Here is a 16442-nt window from a genome sequence, read left to right as displayed (position 1 = left end):
CAATGAATGAGAGTGAGTATGAATAAGTGAAAGTGAGGGCGTGAGTAAAGAAGTGAGTGAGTTAGAATGAGCCATTGGTGCAGCAGGCGCAGTTGCACCAGCCCACAGATGCCCCTGCAACTGCACGTGTTGACCTATTAAAGCAGAACACCTGTATCCTAGAAGCTCAAATCAGAGCGTAGGTATACTAGTAGATGTGAGTGAGGGTCAGTTATTGTGAAAGTGTGTGCGCAAGTGCGTTTTATTGAAACACAGTGAGTGTGAGTGTATGGGTACATTTGTGTGTGAGGGCACCCGAGGCAAATGTTGAAAACAATGAGGTGAGCCCATCGTGAGTATTACGCCTCACCACTTTCAGGGATCACCAGCTGCCACTGATTGTAGGCAACCCAGATCTTTCCCATGGGGGCATGGATGACACCTTCCGTAGATGGGTGAAAAGATAGCTTCTATATTTGTGAGGGCTTTTTGTTGACAGTATACTGAAGAGGTCAAAAACCTACAGGGAAGAAATCCAGTTTCAGAAAAGAGACACATTCTGCCTTAAACCACTTTTACATTCCACAAGACAGGAGGGGATTCAAGGGGAGGTGGTCTTATTAAAATTGACACCTTATTTAAACTGAAATCAGAATTGATTGATGCTTCATGCTCGTATAAGGCACCGGAGTCAAAACAGTAAATCTCACTAATACATAAAAGATTGGAACACTTCGGTGAAAGGAAGATCGCAGATGTTCAATGTGCAAACATTTACTTAAGAAGAACAACCTTATCTTTAAGCTCCCAATACAAGAAATTCATCTATACTATTAGCCTCCGGGGATATCTTGAGACTTGAATATTTGTTAGGGCTTGTGGCTTTATAGGCACTATGTATCACATGTGGTGGCATTTTAGACCAGTGGAAGCCTTCTAGTAACAAGTTCTCGCGAGAATAAATATTTTACGGATATTCACGATCCCTGTAACCGATTGATAGTTCTGCATTGGGACATTAAAAGCGATAACATGTACTCCCTTATGTCACTTGACATGAAGACTACCTATTTTTGTCCTGTTTCACCATAGTTCATACGTAGAATATACCAGATTTTCTAAGGAGGTCTGGAATATTTATGTCTTGGAGAAACCTACTGCCACAGTCCATGAAAAGATTGCCAAATTTGATAAGATCTTGTGGACCTTCTGCAGGGCATATAAAACAGACTTTGGCAGTAGCAATTTGTCCTCTGCCAGAAAGATTGAAAGCTGTTGGCAATGTTTGTAATGAAAATGTATCCAAGTGAAACAGACCCACGTCATGTGTTGTGTGGTGTATGGTAAAGAAGAAAACTGCATTTCTCAGTGTTATGTCTTGACATGATTTTGGTATCACAAACATGAAACGCTATTTAACTGTAACGATTTCGTACTACTTAAAATGTAAACAAAGTTGTTTAAAAAGGCTTTTTAAATCCACATTGGTTCCCTTTCTTTCTTCTTGCCCCTACCATGAGCTTCTGTCTTGCACCCACAGCCATTTGCTGCTCCTTGCTCCTCTCTTCATTAATCAATAAGTATCTACAGTCCTCAACAAGCTTTGGCATCTTGAGTGACTGTGTTTGCTGTCCCCATGCTCCTTGTTTATGTGTCCTATTCCATGGAAACAACCTGTCCTTCTGCCCAGCAAGCCTCCAAGACCTACTGCAGGCTCGTACCATGAATCTCCCACCACAGAGCTGTCTACCATTGTAAGGGAAATCAGTGTTTTACTTACCGGGCTCCTGCTTTTCTCATTAATGACGCTAGCCAAAAGTTGAGATTGAGGCCCTGCAGATTTCATGTCTTGCCGGTTTTGTTCTCGGATCTTAAAAAGAGTTAAACAAAATACACAAATTATAAGTGTAATACCACACTATGAACCATTTAAGAGTCAAATATGGAGAAACACAAACACCGAAACATTCCCAGATACAGACACAGAGATGCAAGCACAAATTCACAACATTCACAGAGTAACCCAGAGTCAATGACAGAAAGGAAGGAGCATGAAGTCAGCACCGTAACAATGCAGTGACAGATACAGCAACAGAGCCATACACAGTCTCTGAAACATCAATGGGCATATTCACAAGGAAATGGCAAAGCGTGGTGTTATGCAAACATTGCTCAACCATTCTGAAAACGCAGGGATGTATCGTATTTCCAAGAATGCGGCATGCCCCTGCGTTTCCCCTAGCGCTGGCGCTAATTCTATCTGCCTAGCGCTAAAGCAGGCCCCCTCTGCACCATGGAGGAAGGGTGTCTGTGTTGGGGGGAATCATTGTTTATGAGGGACACCTTGCTGCACATAAAAAATCCAGAATGGCGAATTGTAACTTCTAGGTGTGCTGCATTGTGCAGCACACATAGAAGTTGCAAATCGGGATTTTTTTAAATGATAATGTGTAGGAAGGGGCACCTTCCTGCACATGAACAATCATTCATGGTGATTTGCTCTTTCTATGTGTGCTGCACAAAGAAGCACACATAGGAACAGCAGAAACAAGGAGAAATTAAACATTTCTCCTCTTTTTGCCAAGTTAAGACCAGGTTTTCCCTGTTATTAATTTTGGAACTGCCTCCTATTTACACCACCCTTGTGTAAAAATCAATGGGTGTTGCGGCGGAATGCCCACCGCAACACCCATTGCACGCCTCTTTCACGTGAAAGGGGGCCTTCTATACAAGGCGACGCGATACAACGTTAAGTGGTTTAAAGCTGCCTTGTAAATGAGGCAAAGGGTTTATCGCCACCGGAACGTGACAAAAAGTGGCAAACATGTGGCGATACAGGCTTCTAAATATGCCCCTAAGAGTTAAACAGATAGGCAAAGAAAGATACTAAGGCTTCCACCAAAAGAGACATCTAGGCAGCCACAAAGAAATATCTGTAGCATCAGTAAGATAAAGGAGACACTCAAGAGACACCCAGAGACTGTCATAGTGACACTTTGATAGAAATAGCATTCAGAAAAAACAAAAAGCAGGAACCAAGAGGCACCTACAGACAGCAACAAAAGACATTCTCAGACTGCAAAATCAGTATGCAGCCACAAATAGAGACAGCAATGGAGAAACCAAACAGAGAAAGAGAGAGAGACACGGAGAAAGAGAGAAATAAACATATGCAGATTAAGTCAAAGAGCAAAACAGCCACACATGCAAAGACGGAAACAGACATGCACACAGGAGATTGGAGTAAGATAGTGAGAAAAGGTGTGAATGAGAGGGAGAGAGAGAAAGAGTGAAAGGCGTCCAGAATTCATTGCATAGTGAATCACTCAGATAGCTGGAGGGAGACCTGCCCAAATAGGCACACATACACGTAAAGAAACACAGAAAGACATCCACAGATAGCCACAGCAGTAGAGGGATATGTATAATCTTCCAGCAAGAGAAAGTCAGCTGAAGAAATAAAACTGTCAGAGAGAGAAAGAGACACCCAATGACATAACTGAAATTAAAAAGACAGCACCTAGAGAAAACCATAAAAAACACAATGTAACCCAAAAAGCCACAGAAAATGCATAAATAATCACAAAAATACCAAAATAAATTTACAATGGGAAAAATAGACACCCAAAAAAGGAAGCAGGACATCAACATGTAATCAAAGAGAAATGCAGAAAGACCCACATGGAGAGGTCCATACATAGCCAGAAAGACAGACTGGAGCAGTGATAATCAAAGTACGACCTGGGGACCACATGCGGCCCTCCTGACGTTTACATGCGGACCCCTGGTCAAAAGCAGCACTGGGCTGCTGTTTACCCAACTGTGCACTAACATTGAAAAGAAGTTAAATAAGCAGGCAAGCAATTATTCAATGGTTCAAGAAAGTAAATAACTGGGATGTTTTGCACCGCTTAGCTTTAGGAACATCATTTTTGAAGACCTCTTGCAGCACAAGTGTAACAAACATTTGCAATGTAAATTGGTCTCGCATTTGTGAGAGTTAGCGGTATTGGCATTGTAAATGACAATGTCTTTTACCTACCAAACGAGTGAAAAAGGAAAGAAAATGGATGGTATGAGTTTCGCCTAAATCAACCTGGTAAGTGAGGAGAAGCTTGGGCCGGAGATCTTATTTTTTAATTTTCTTGGTGCCACAGCTGTCATTATCCCCCTTTTTTTATGGCTTCGCATTGAGCGGCAAAGTGTCCTTTGCTATTGATGATAACTCCCAGGTATTTGTACTCTTGTACGACTCCCAGCTTCCGTGTTGCCAGGTGCCAGTGGTGCAATAGCTATGTTTTGCAAGTGTTATGCTCATCACTTTTGTTTTTTCTTGATTGATGCTGAGTTTGTTAACATCTGAATATCGGGATGTAATGTCGAGCAAGCGCTGTAGGCCAATGGCTGTCCGGCTAATGAGCACAAGGTCATCCGCATAGAATAGATTTGATAGATACAGTCCACCAAGCCTCGGGCATGCGAGTTGCGTTCATTCATCGTGGCTGATAACTCTGCCATGAAGAGATTAAAAAGTATGGGGGCTAGCACGCAGCCTTGTTTCAGACCGGAGGTCATGGGACTCTTCTTTGTTAAGTGATCTCCTGCTCCCAGTTTTACTTGCACCCAGGTGTTGCTGTATAAGAGGATTAGCTGTTTTAAAAGTAGTGATGGCATGCTCAGCTTTTTTTAATTATTTTTATTTATAAATTTTCAGAAACAAAAAAGAACAGCATACAAATGTTCAGATTAAAGCATTAGTACAGCATGGACGGCATATGTAACGCATTACATAGATCATAGCGTCATAGAAAAATGTTCCCAACAGTACAAATACATACAGACATGGCATTATTCGAAAGTGCGCTATGTAGCAGTAATGGACAAGGCGGTCTTACAGATATTGTTCAGGCTTCAGATGTCGGATACAGACAGCAGATAAGATGGGAGTGGCCCCCATATTTCCCGTGGTTTGGATGTAGATGGCAGCTCCTCTGCATAGCATGTGAGCTAATCCCGGCAGTAAGCCAGATCTTGTAACCATAGTTTAGTAGTGGGCACAATCCTGCCCCCCCAGCAGATGGAGACCCTACGCTTAGCCATCAATAAGGCTATGGTCACAAACTTCTTGTGCGACGCTTTAACCTTGGATCCGACCCCCAGCAGACATACCCGCGGGTCACACTCAACATACTCCTCGACCATCAGGCGCAAAATTTGTGTGACTGAGCCCCAGTATTCATTTATTTTAGGACACTCCCAAGCCAAATGATAAAAATTAGCCCCGGGTACGCCACAGCGTTTGCAAGTGTCAGCGTCTCGCAGCCCATAATGATGAAGTTGAGCAGGAGTGTGGTACAGTTGATGTAGATATTTAAAGTGTACTAACTGTAGATTGCCATTCGCCGTCAGTTGCCCCGTTAGGCGGCAACTGTCCAACCAGTCATCCTCAGACAGCGGTTCAGGCAGCACGGCATTCCACTTAGCCAATGCGGCAGTGCCCCCAGGTGGTGTATCCCTTTGTGATGTCTGGTAAAGTCTAGTGACTAGCTTGGCTTTAGATGTAGCGGTATACAGGAGTTGTAGCGCTTCAAGTGCCGGTAGCTCTGTAGGGAAGTGTGGATAGAGCACACGCATATCGAATCGTAGCCTAGTGTATACAAAAAGGTGCATGGTGGGGGCAGCACACCAGGAGCCTATACTTTCTGGGGTTATAAATTGGCCTCCAGGGAACACATCCGACATTGTTAAGAGCTCCATATCTTTGAGGGTCCTCAACGTGCCAGCCTCCCTAGTGACTGAGAGCTCTGAGTGATGCAGTAGCGGCATGTTTGATGCGTATAATGGTAATTTTTGCGCTCGCCTACCGAGTTCACGCCAGGCCCCGGATGTGGTTTGCACAGTATCGAATTCCCCTTTTTCAAATACCGTGTGCTTGTTTACAATCATGGCTTTGAGTGGGATGCGATGCACTGCTCCGGCCTCCACCGCCACATGCGGAATATATGCCGGGTCGTGCTGCCAGTAATAGGCGTACTGCGCCTGTGCACAGAGATAATAAAGATGGAAGTCCGGCGCTGCAAAGCCTCCTTGATTGTAAGGAAGGGTAACTACTTCCCACTGAAGTCGAGGTTTTTTACCTCCCCAGGCCAGTCAGAAGGGAGCGAAGCCTATCGAAAAATTGTCGCGTTAGGTGCACCGGGATGTTCGAAAAAAGATACAAAAATCGCGGAAGAACTACCATTTTCATCAGCGCTATGCGATCCGCAAATGACAGGGCTAGTTTAATCCAATGAGTCACTTGTTCCTCGAGTCGTGTAATGGCAGTGCCAAAGTTGGACTGAACGACAACATGCTGATCCCTGTGCAGCCACACTCCTAAGTATTTTATGGTGTCTGTACACCTTGCTAGGGGGTATTCCAAGTCAAACTGATGTGTACAATCCGTGAGGGGCAACACAATCGATTTAGACCAGTTAATACCCAGGCCTGAGAAACGTTCAAACCGGACATATTCCCATATAAGTTGCGTATGCTCAGCTTTTTTAGTTTTTGCCACAGTATGTTTCTATTTATACGATCGAATTCTGAGCTGTAGTCAATAAAGCAGAAGTACAGGGGCTGTTTTAGTGCAAGTGCGGCATCTATCAATAATCTATCTAACAATTTAGATATTGGTCTTTTGAACCTAATGATCTTACAGAGATTCCTTGTACACTTGACTTTGTGAAGATATCTCTAAATGGGATTATGATATAGAGATTATCACTTCTCTTACTTCTTCCTCCATTTATGAAGCCATTTTTGATCGTTATATACAGTGCCCTGAAGAAGTCCTGTATCGGGACGAAACGCGTCGGCTGTGTTGTGTTTCTATGTCCACTTTACATGAATATGGAATAAAGAGACAAAATCAAGGAATTTTCATCCGTTTATTGATTGGATTTGGACTTCATAACTGTTCCAATTGACTTGTAGCGTGGTGCACCTGTGCTTTTGTTTTATTCCTTTATGCATCTATATACTTTCAATGTACTTATGGATCGATATATTTATCACTTTCTTCTAATTTAGCATTTCAAAAACACTACCCTATTTCTCAGCCTATACTTCTCTCAATATATCCTCTGGCCCAACCTTCTTACTCAAACTCAAACTTCTTTCTACTACTCTTTCCAATGCACTACCCTATCTCTCACCCTATACGTCTATCAAAATATCCTCTACATCCACTCTCTCATCTATCCCAAACCCCATACCACTACTATGATCCCCAAAACAACCCTTTCTAGACACTCTCCTACTCTACCCCTCCTTGCAGCATCTGACACCTCTTTTTACTATACTGATCCCCCAAAACAAACCTTTCTAAACTCTTCCCTCTGACTCTTCCCCTCAAAAACCCCTTTTACTCATCCAAAAGCCTCCTCCTACTAATATGACCTCAAAAAAAACAAAAATAAACCTCTCTTCTGTCCCCCCACTATCCTTTTCAATCAAAATACCAGACTTACATGTTCACTTCTAAATTTCCATATTCCACTATAATAATTCACCACTAATCCTTTATGGGTTCCAGAGTAGCGCGCTTCTCGCCAATGAAGCGTTTCAACACCCCATCAGGGTTACCAGCGCTATATAAACGCAAACCTTTTTCCCTTCTCTACCCCTTCCCAACCCTTCTCAATCCAAATAACTGACTAACATATCCACCACTCAAATTACTTTCATGTTTCGCCATACTAATTCAACAGTATTCCTTATGGGTTTCAGAGTAGCGTGCTACTTACCAATAAAGTGCTTCAAAACCCCATCAAGGGGTAGCAAGCGCTATATAAATACAAACCTCTTTCCCTCTTCTATCCCGCAACCTACCTTTCTCTATCCAAATAATTGAATAACATATCCACCACTCAAATTACTTCATACTTCACTATACTAATTTTCAACACTAATCCTTTATGGGTTCCATAGTAGCGTCCTACTCGTCAGAAAAGCGCTTCAACACCCATCAGGGGTAACCGGTGCAACATGAATGCAAACCTTTCTTCCCTTTTATCCCTCCGCTACCCTTCTCACTCCAAATAACTGACTAATATCCACCACTCAAATTACTTTCATATTTCACCATACTAATTCAGTACTAATCCTTTATGGGTTTCCGGAGTAGCGTGCTTCAACACCCCATCAGGGGTAACAAGCGCTATATAAACAAACCTTTTTTTTCCCTCTTCTACCCTTCTGCTATCCTTCTGCAATCCTTCTGCTATCCTTCCGAATACAAATAACTGACTAACCTATCCACCAATTAAAATTTACTTGCTTGTTTCACTAAACTAATTCAACACTAATCCTCTATGGGTCCCGAAGTAGCGTGCTACTCGCCGAAAAAGTGCTTCGACGCCTCGTCAGGGATAGTAAGCGCTATATCAATGCAATTACAATACAATACAATACAATATAGGCGGAGATCCCATTTGGGCCTGGAGCTCCCTCTCGCTTGCCCTTAGAGATTCTTTTGCAGATTTGGTTGTTCGTAATTGTGAAGAGCTGTTCCCTTGTGGAGATAGGGTCAGTTTGATGTGATGATGCTTCCAATTCGGAGGAGAGGATGTTTGTGCAAGTTTGGGTTCCTAGATCTCTGTTGAAGTGGGATTGTAGGAAAATTGTCCAAACCTCATCTGTCACGTATGAATTGATACCTTGTCTCAGCGGATTAGCCAGAGTATTAATCCTATGCCAAAATCGCATTTGTTGTTAGTTTTGATATTTGCAGGAATTTTACCCAGAGAGTCTCCTGCTTCTTTTTTGAGATGCCAGATTAGTTTCCTGCAAGTAGCTTTTAATGGCCTCAATTCATGTAACGCCGTGTGGTCTGGATCACCTTTCTTTAATTTCCGGAGTGCACAATTTATAGATGCTTTGAGGTGTTTTACTTGTGCTTTGTTTCCAATGGTGAGATTGAGGGGTCAGTTTTCTGAACGAGCTGTTCTCATGTTTTGGTGGTTTTCCTTTTTGACCCCATATTTATTTCCTAGATTTTAGTGAATGTCTCCCAGCTTTCTATTATATCAAGCTCTGGAAGGTTGGAATTCTCAAGCAGTTGCTTTGCAAGACTGAAGAGGCCTTCTGGGTCATCTATTTATCCCTTCATTATGGTAAAATCTGCTAATTAGGACGAGCTCAGTCAGTGCGGCCATGTATTTCACAGTTAATAAAGCAATGCAGTGTTGTGTCTGCGGGAGAGATTGGAGGTGACCGTGTAGTCAAGTTGCAGCTCAGTCAGGGCCCAGATATAATAATGCAGTTCACAGCACCTTCTGGCGAATCAATGTACAATGCAGGTGCACATGGAGCAGTCCACAACTACTGCGTTTCGAGTGTACGGTGCCAAAGACCAATCAACAAGCATCAGTGTACGCCATTGTGTACAAGGAATGGCAAAGGTAGATCCTATGTTGCAGTGGGCAGCAATGTATGCAGGGAGACACTGGGCAGTGCCAGAAATAGAAGAAGAGATTCCTGCTGCACACATCATTGTGTCTAATGTCACTGCGCTATGCCGAAGATTGGCATATAGGAAGACACTGCACTGTGAGCAGCGAGTCGGTGTACACTGAAAGAGATGGAAGACATACAGCAGAAGAGAGAACTGTGTCTGGTATGTCACTGCACTATGCAAGAGAAAAATACCATACTTTAGTCCACAGTACTGCCAGTGATGAGCCATGACATACCATCAAAGTTGGACTACATGATGAGATGAGAGACAGTGTGTGTCTATTAACTATATGGTGCAAGCGACAGACTACGCATGGCAGTACACAGCTCGGTGTAGAAAGTCACTATACGATGCAAGAGGCAGGCCACATGCTTCAGTACATGCACTGTGTGAGTCGATTCTCTGCCCACTTCGGAAAATAACACATGCTGCACAGCATTGTGTGGTGATGCAATGTACACTGCCAGATCCAGGCCGCACACTACAGGGCACACTGGCAGAGATAGATCACATGCAACAGAAGACAGGGCTGTGTGCTTTAGACTTTGTACAACGGCAGAGACATGGAAGATGCCAAAAGCACAGCCTTTTGAGTGGCAGTGAAGAGACACAACATATCTTGCAGCAATGCACTGCACCATGGTATGACAGTGGGTAAATAGGAATTTATTAAACAGTGCACACACATCCCAGGAATGTGAATGTTGTAATTTACTTACTGTGAAAGAGTTAAGGCTGAGTGAGCTGTGATCTGTCCAAACATACGCAGCACAGAGATAAGTGGTGCAAACCACATAATTTATAGGGAGAGCTGAGCCATAAGTTAGCATTGGGTCGGTTTTGGTCATAAGAGGCAAAGCACAAGGCAAGCCATTGAAAGACTGGTCTACTAGACATATTTTTAATATTCTGCATTCAATTAAAAGTGCAAGCCCTTCATATGTACATAGAACACACATTTCCTATTTTTTTGCTATCATGCAGTGTTAGAGCAGATCTCAATATGTTATGTTTTGTTCTTTTCTTACAAGATGCTTTAAGGAGAGGGAGAGAGGGCAGTGCACATCGACAAACACCAGCACTGATGGATTTTGAAAATGTCATGTGACTCGGAGGATGCCAATGGGATAGCAAGTATGTTCTGTGATGTGACTCCCACAGAAGTAATGGAGGGACGCCCAGGAGTAACAATGCAATGCCCATATGGGAGTAGGGGCCATCACAAACTGTACAGTGTGCTGTCCAGCCAAAATGTTCTCTAGTGAAATCGCCTGGGAGGGAGCTAACCACACAAAGGAGGGACAAGTACACAAATGCACCAATAACAAGCCAGCATTTTGAATGTCACAGATACCAACCAATGGCAATCAATGGGTGTGCCAAAGCACACAGAAGAGATACAACTGGTCTTGCAAGGTTCAACCTGAAAATGTGATAACGTTTCTTCAAAATTCCAAAAAGTGTATTTCGTTAACATGCAGAACCGTTTTGCCTTAGTACATCAGATTATAGCAGCACATTGAGAAGTATTTTTTTTTTAACGAGATGGTTTTTAAAAATGATTGTAGAAAGATTCATTCTCCCCCCCTCCCCCCCAACAACAATGCCAATAGTGAACTAAGAGTCATGTCAGTTATGTGGATTCTTTGGGTGGCCTGGGTTCCTGTTATACATTAACAGAATTATAGTTTATTAAATCAAATACAGGAGAAGGGTTTGTACAGTGACATCCTGAATTAATGTATTTTGAGGTCAATAAAATTGCATACAATCACACAATTTGGTTAAGTGCGGAAGCCAGGATTAATGCCAAGTTTTCTGGTTTCACATTGTGTAATTCAGCCACTACATGTATATGTTGTTTCCACTACACCCAACTCACCACCACCCTGCTGGCAATAATGCGGCACTCGGTCACATAACAGACCAAACTTTATAGCCCCTGGGGAAATGTTTGCAAGGACCCATGGACTAGAGGGCGGAAAGGCAAGCAAGCGAGAAAGTAAAAGAGAACTCAGGGGAGTCATTCTTTGAAAGACCGAGAAAGACACTGAGCAAGATACAGTGAAAGAGACAGCCTCAAACACATGCCCCCATGAGCAAGCAAATTGTTCCACTTATAGACGCATTTTTATCTTGTAACAGAAAAATGCACGTTAATCTCCTTCAAATGCAATACTATTGATGGCAGTCTGATCATTTAAATCAATTAATCAAAGCATGCCATTATCGCAGAAGATATTTGGCAGCCATTTCATGCCCACTAATGCTTCCCAAACATAAATAAGCACATGATGTCAATTTGAAACGTTAGCTTGGCTTTAGATAATTGTGCTGGAACAAGACAGATAATTAATTCTCCAACTCCCATGTTGATCATCCCTTCAAATGAGAACATAGTTTCAGTTTATTTAAATCATAAAACAATTCAAGAAAAAAGACTTGATGTTATAAAAATATCTCCATAAATGCTGTTCCTTGGCCAGCTAACCGGAGCCGCCCTATTCATGAAATACCAGCTAACTTAATTTTATTGTCTGAGAAGTTAAAAAAACACTGGAAAATAAATTCAGTCTCGCAGAAAAAAAATTATGTGAATCAAAGATAAGTCCATTAGTCCACATAGGGGGCAACTCACAATGTATTTCTTATCATTTTCTGATACTCCCCACGCTATTTGATGACCAATTTGTACCAGTCTTAATTTCAACATCCATCTTATGATTTCTTTAGACTGGATATTTCTGAGATAATATTGCAGCATTCCCTATTTTTCAGGAATGAATGTATGATCATATGTGGTCTGTCTTGTCCAAGAGTTTGAGGCCTACATCAAAAGCAGCTTTTTTTGTAAAATTGTTATCCTCTTTTTCAGGACACAATCATACTGTGCATCTTTGATCTCTTCTCTAGATAGTTCCAAATGAAGCATGATAATCTTTTTATACTTTTGTTCCATTGTGAGTCCATAATATTCTCAATGTGCCTTTACAGTGTATGATGAAAAATGCCCTGATTTGCTAATACAATTCGGCGCCAATAGTTGAGGATTCTTTCGGTTTTTTAGCAAGTATTTTTTATTGGGTTTTCCAACAATAACAATAAACACATGGGCCGGTCAAAAGGTACTCAGTGTCTTCTTGAGTGTCTATGCGATAGCTTTAGCATACAGGAGGATGAGAGGTCCAGAATGCTGGCCTTTGCGTGCAACCACGCAACAAGGAAGGGGGGAGGGGGCCAGGGGTGCGGTTCAATGGGAGCATGTGCAGATCTTACGTCAAGGGGGAAATCAAGTCGGAAGTGGGCAGGGAGGGGGGTTAGAGTCCAGGGCACTGCTTGATGCCGATGTAGACAGTGTCTCTGGGAGTGAGGGTGCTCGTGTCGTGCATGTTTTAGCCAGATTGCACAGTGCTAGCCACTGCAAGACCCATTAAAGTTGGGATGCCAGGAAGTAAGCCTCAAATGAAGGTGCGCCTAGTTTGCCCTTCTCCACGGGCAGCTGCAGTTTCTGTAGGGCTATGCGTTGCTCCAGATTATCTCTCTGAACAGAGGATCCAGGATTGTGGAGAACTGTGGGGGTGGAGGCTAGCAAAGAGATAAAGGGGGCTGAAGAGCATAATAATTTTGGAAAGTGCAATTTTGCCCGTTGGGGCTTCCGGGAGTGATTTCCAGAATTGGACCTGAGACTTCAGTGCTGTGAAGGTCCTCTGACGGTTGCCCTCGAAGAGGTCTGTGGGAAAGGAAATGCTATAATCACACCCTCAGGTACTGAACAGTGTCACCCATCCACTCCAGTTGCTTTCCACCCAGTCGAGTAGGGGGCAAAGAACCCCCCAAATGGAACACGCAGGAATTCGCCCACTAACCTGCAAGACAGTTATGTGTGCGAATTAATGTAGTGTAGTATGGATACGGGATAGTACATATGGACGTCTCGAAAATAACTAAGTAGACCACGTGGATTGTGCCATTCACAGGGCTCCTGCAGGCCTCCCTCTCCAACCAAAGCTGGGTAGCTTGAGGCTCCATTGTGAATGTAAACAGCAGGGAGGAGAAGGGATAGCCCTGCCTGATGTCCCTCTTCACTGGGAATGCTGGGGAGATCAAGAGGCCCAGTCAGACTCTAGATCTGAGGGCAGTGTACAGAAGTCGCATATATGCCCGGAGGCACCCGTCTACCCCCAGAGGGTACAACAACTGGAAGAGGCAGTCTCATTCCAGGGTATCAAATGCCTTTTCTAAATCTAGAATAAGGCATGTCGCATAGGGAAAGCAGTGGGGACCTGCTTCATCAGGTAAAAGAGTGGGAGTATATTTTGGGAGGGCTTCAGCCATGGATGAAGTCATTTTGATCATGGTGGATTAGGTTCAGCAATATCTGGCCATATCGTTCGGCCAGTAGTCTTCCCTTGATTTTGTAATCCGTATCCAGTATAATATGGAACGATAGCATGCAAGGAGGGTTGAGCCCCGATGTGGCTTTGAGAGCGATGTCAGGACGGATTCACATAGGGATGGGGTAGATCCTTGGTGTACAAGGCCTCCTCATATACCTCGGCCAGGTGAGGGGCAAGAAGGGAACTAAAGGTGCTGTAATACTCAATTAGGAGACCATCCAGGCCGAGGGGTTTGTTCCTGACCAGGGATTATATGGCTTGCTTGATCTCTTGGTGGTTAAGGGCTCATCCAGCTCTTCTCTCCAGACGGGCGTGACCCTTATAAGTGGGCACTAGGAGAGGAATGAGCTGATCTCTGTCGCCGGGGGGTGCACAGTTGCGACATAAACCGAGGAGTAATAAGTGAAGAATGCTTCTAAGATAGCCTATTGGGTGTGAATGGCAACCCTGGTGGGCAAGATGATCTCAAGGATGGACCCGGAACGGGAGTCCTGGTGGGCCAGCCCAGCCAGGTGTCTGCTGGACTTGTCTCCTTCTCGATGTGTTTTGTCTACGTATGCTCAGAAATTAAGCAGCTCATTTGGTCCAGGACTGCAGCATATTGGGTTTTGGAGTCAGCGAGTGCTGTCTTTTTGGAGGTGCCCAGGTGTGCCTCCCCGTCAAGGTTAGAGATCAGACACCCAGCCTTGGTTATCTGCAGATCAAGCATCTTTCAGACCCCTGATATCTCTTGTATACAATGTGACCACCTTAAAAGTGTCCTAATCAACTGCACGTGAGGAGGCTGAGCCACATTTAAGTTTGTAGAGAAGTATTGAGTGATGTGCTGGGCATGTGAGGCTTGAAAGGTAGGGTCTTCCAAAAAGTCCCTGGGCAGACCCAATGTGAGCAGTGGGAGTGATGGAGCATTGTAGGACAGATCAACCAAGTGTGCGTTGTGATCGGAGAGTATGCAGCTCCGATAATCAGCCCGGCATACAGCATCCAGATGAGTGGCTGGCAGAATGATACGAATGAGGCAAATATATAGGTCTTGTACCCCTGAGTAAAAGGAATAGATCTGCTTGCTGGTATGGAGAGACCGCCATGCATTGACCAACGCCCAATGGCTAGCCCATTCCTGAAGGTGCACAGTCTGTTTGGGCAGGTGCATGGGGTAGTGGGCGATGGGAGCAGTCCAAGTAGACATCAAGTGAGCAGTGCTAGTTGCATGCCAGGACCCATGGAGTTCCAATCTGTGTGCCAGTGTTTGTGATAGTGTGACCCAGAAGACATCTTGCTCTGTGTTAGGGGCTACACCCTGCCCAGAGGAACCCTGGAACTATTGAGGCAGCCCTTTACTGTAGCAAAGTGGCCCTCCCTGTCCCTAGTGTCAATGACTTTATAGGGGACTCTGGGTGGATCCAAATGAGGGCGCTGCATCCATATGCGGTATAGGTGGTGGCTCCAATGTGACCACTCCCGCACCTAAGCAGTCACTTCAGCTCTGTCAAATGTGATGAGTCTCTCTTGAAGGAAAATGATCTGGACATTTTGGCACATGACATACAAGTAGATGAAGTATTGTTTCTTCCCTGTATGCATACTCCTAATGTTCAGGAAGTAATAGCATGTATATCTATATTAACTGCAGATCAAAACCTGAAAGACTTATCATCTCTAAGAGCTCCGTATGAGACCAATAAGGGACTACAACTTAATGTAAGCTGAAGGAAACATCTGTTTTGTGCTCCTTCAAGCAGCAGTATATAACCGGGAGTACTGCATTGATTGACTTCACGTACACCAGTTGAGAGTTAAAATTCACGGTCTTGATAAAGATGGTCTAACCAGGATAACACCATCAAAACTCTTTGATGCTTTGATACATAATCTGTGTTGTTGGTTTGCACAATAGATATTTAATACTTTTTAATATATTGGGTCCCAGCCGTAACGTCATTTGAACACGGATATGGTTTTGTGATGTCAAAGTGTACTGTCTTTTAATACTCTCTTCTTTCCTTTTTCGATCTGTTTCATCTCCCTACTGATACTGATAATTTTTGCTACAGGATATTAGTACTGTTTCTTTTTCACATAGACATGAAATATGTGTGATTATATTTTTGGTGATTCATGTTTCTAATCCTGATAAATTGCTTTAAATGATTTTAATAAATTGATATGTACAAATTCTATTACTACACTTGCTTGTTGGCACACTATCTTTGAGTTGATAACTATACTTCCCATTCTGAGTTTGTCTTTGTATTGAGTGGCATGATTGGATGAATGTGAACAGTGGACAATAGATGGTTTGCCAAAGGATGAATTGTTATTTTTGACTTGACAATGGAACCCTATTCCTTTGGTGTACAAAGGGTCCCTCTCATTGTTTTTAGACTTCTATCTAATGAGCCAAATAAGGTTTACAGATCAATATAGTCAATGTATTGCAAAACGACCTTTTTGACGTATAGATTTTTCTGCTAAGGGCTTCACTATCAGGCATCCATCAGTTACAACATGAATGTCTGAATCCAATTTGGGTTTTCATACTATTTGTGTAGTTTCCACCCAATCTT

General features: G+C 43.3%; 1 protein-coding gene across 2 annotated transcripts in view; it reads right to left on the bottom strand.

The window, feature by feature from the left end:
- Positions 1-16442, bottom strand: part of ADD2 (adducin 2) — a 349565-nt gene that overhangs the window by 54919 nt on the left and 278204 nt on the right. For both annotated transcript variants that reach the window (XM_085633439.1, XM_085633440.1), the window contains exon 12: positions 1760-1849. In XM_085633439.1, coding sequence (XP_085489565.1) covers positions 1760-1849 — 90 coding nt within the window. The remainder of the gene's footprint in view (positions 1-1759; positions 1850-16442) is intronic.

This window comes from Triturus cristatus, chromosome 11 (genome assembly GCF_964204655.1).
Source record: "Triturus cristatus chromosome 11, aTriCri1.1, whole genome shotgun sequence".
Lineage (NCBI taxonomy): Eukaryota > Metazoa > Chordata > Amphibia > Caudata > Salamandridae > Triturus > Triturus cristatus.
The sequence above is the reverse complement of the archived record's forward strand: the minus strand, read 5'-3'. Positions and strand labels throughout refer to the sequence as shown.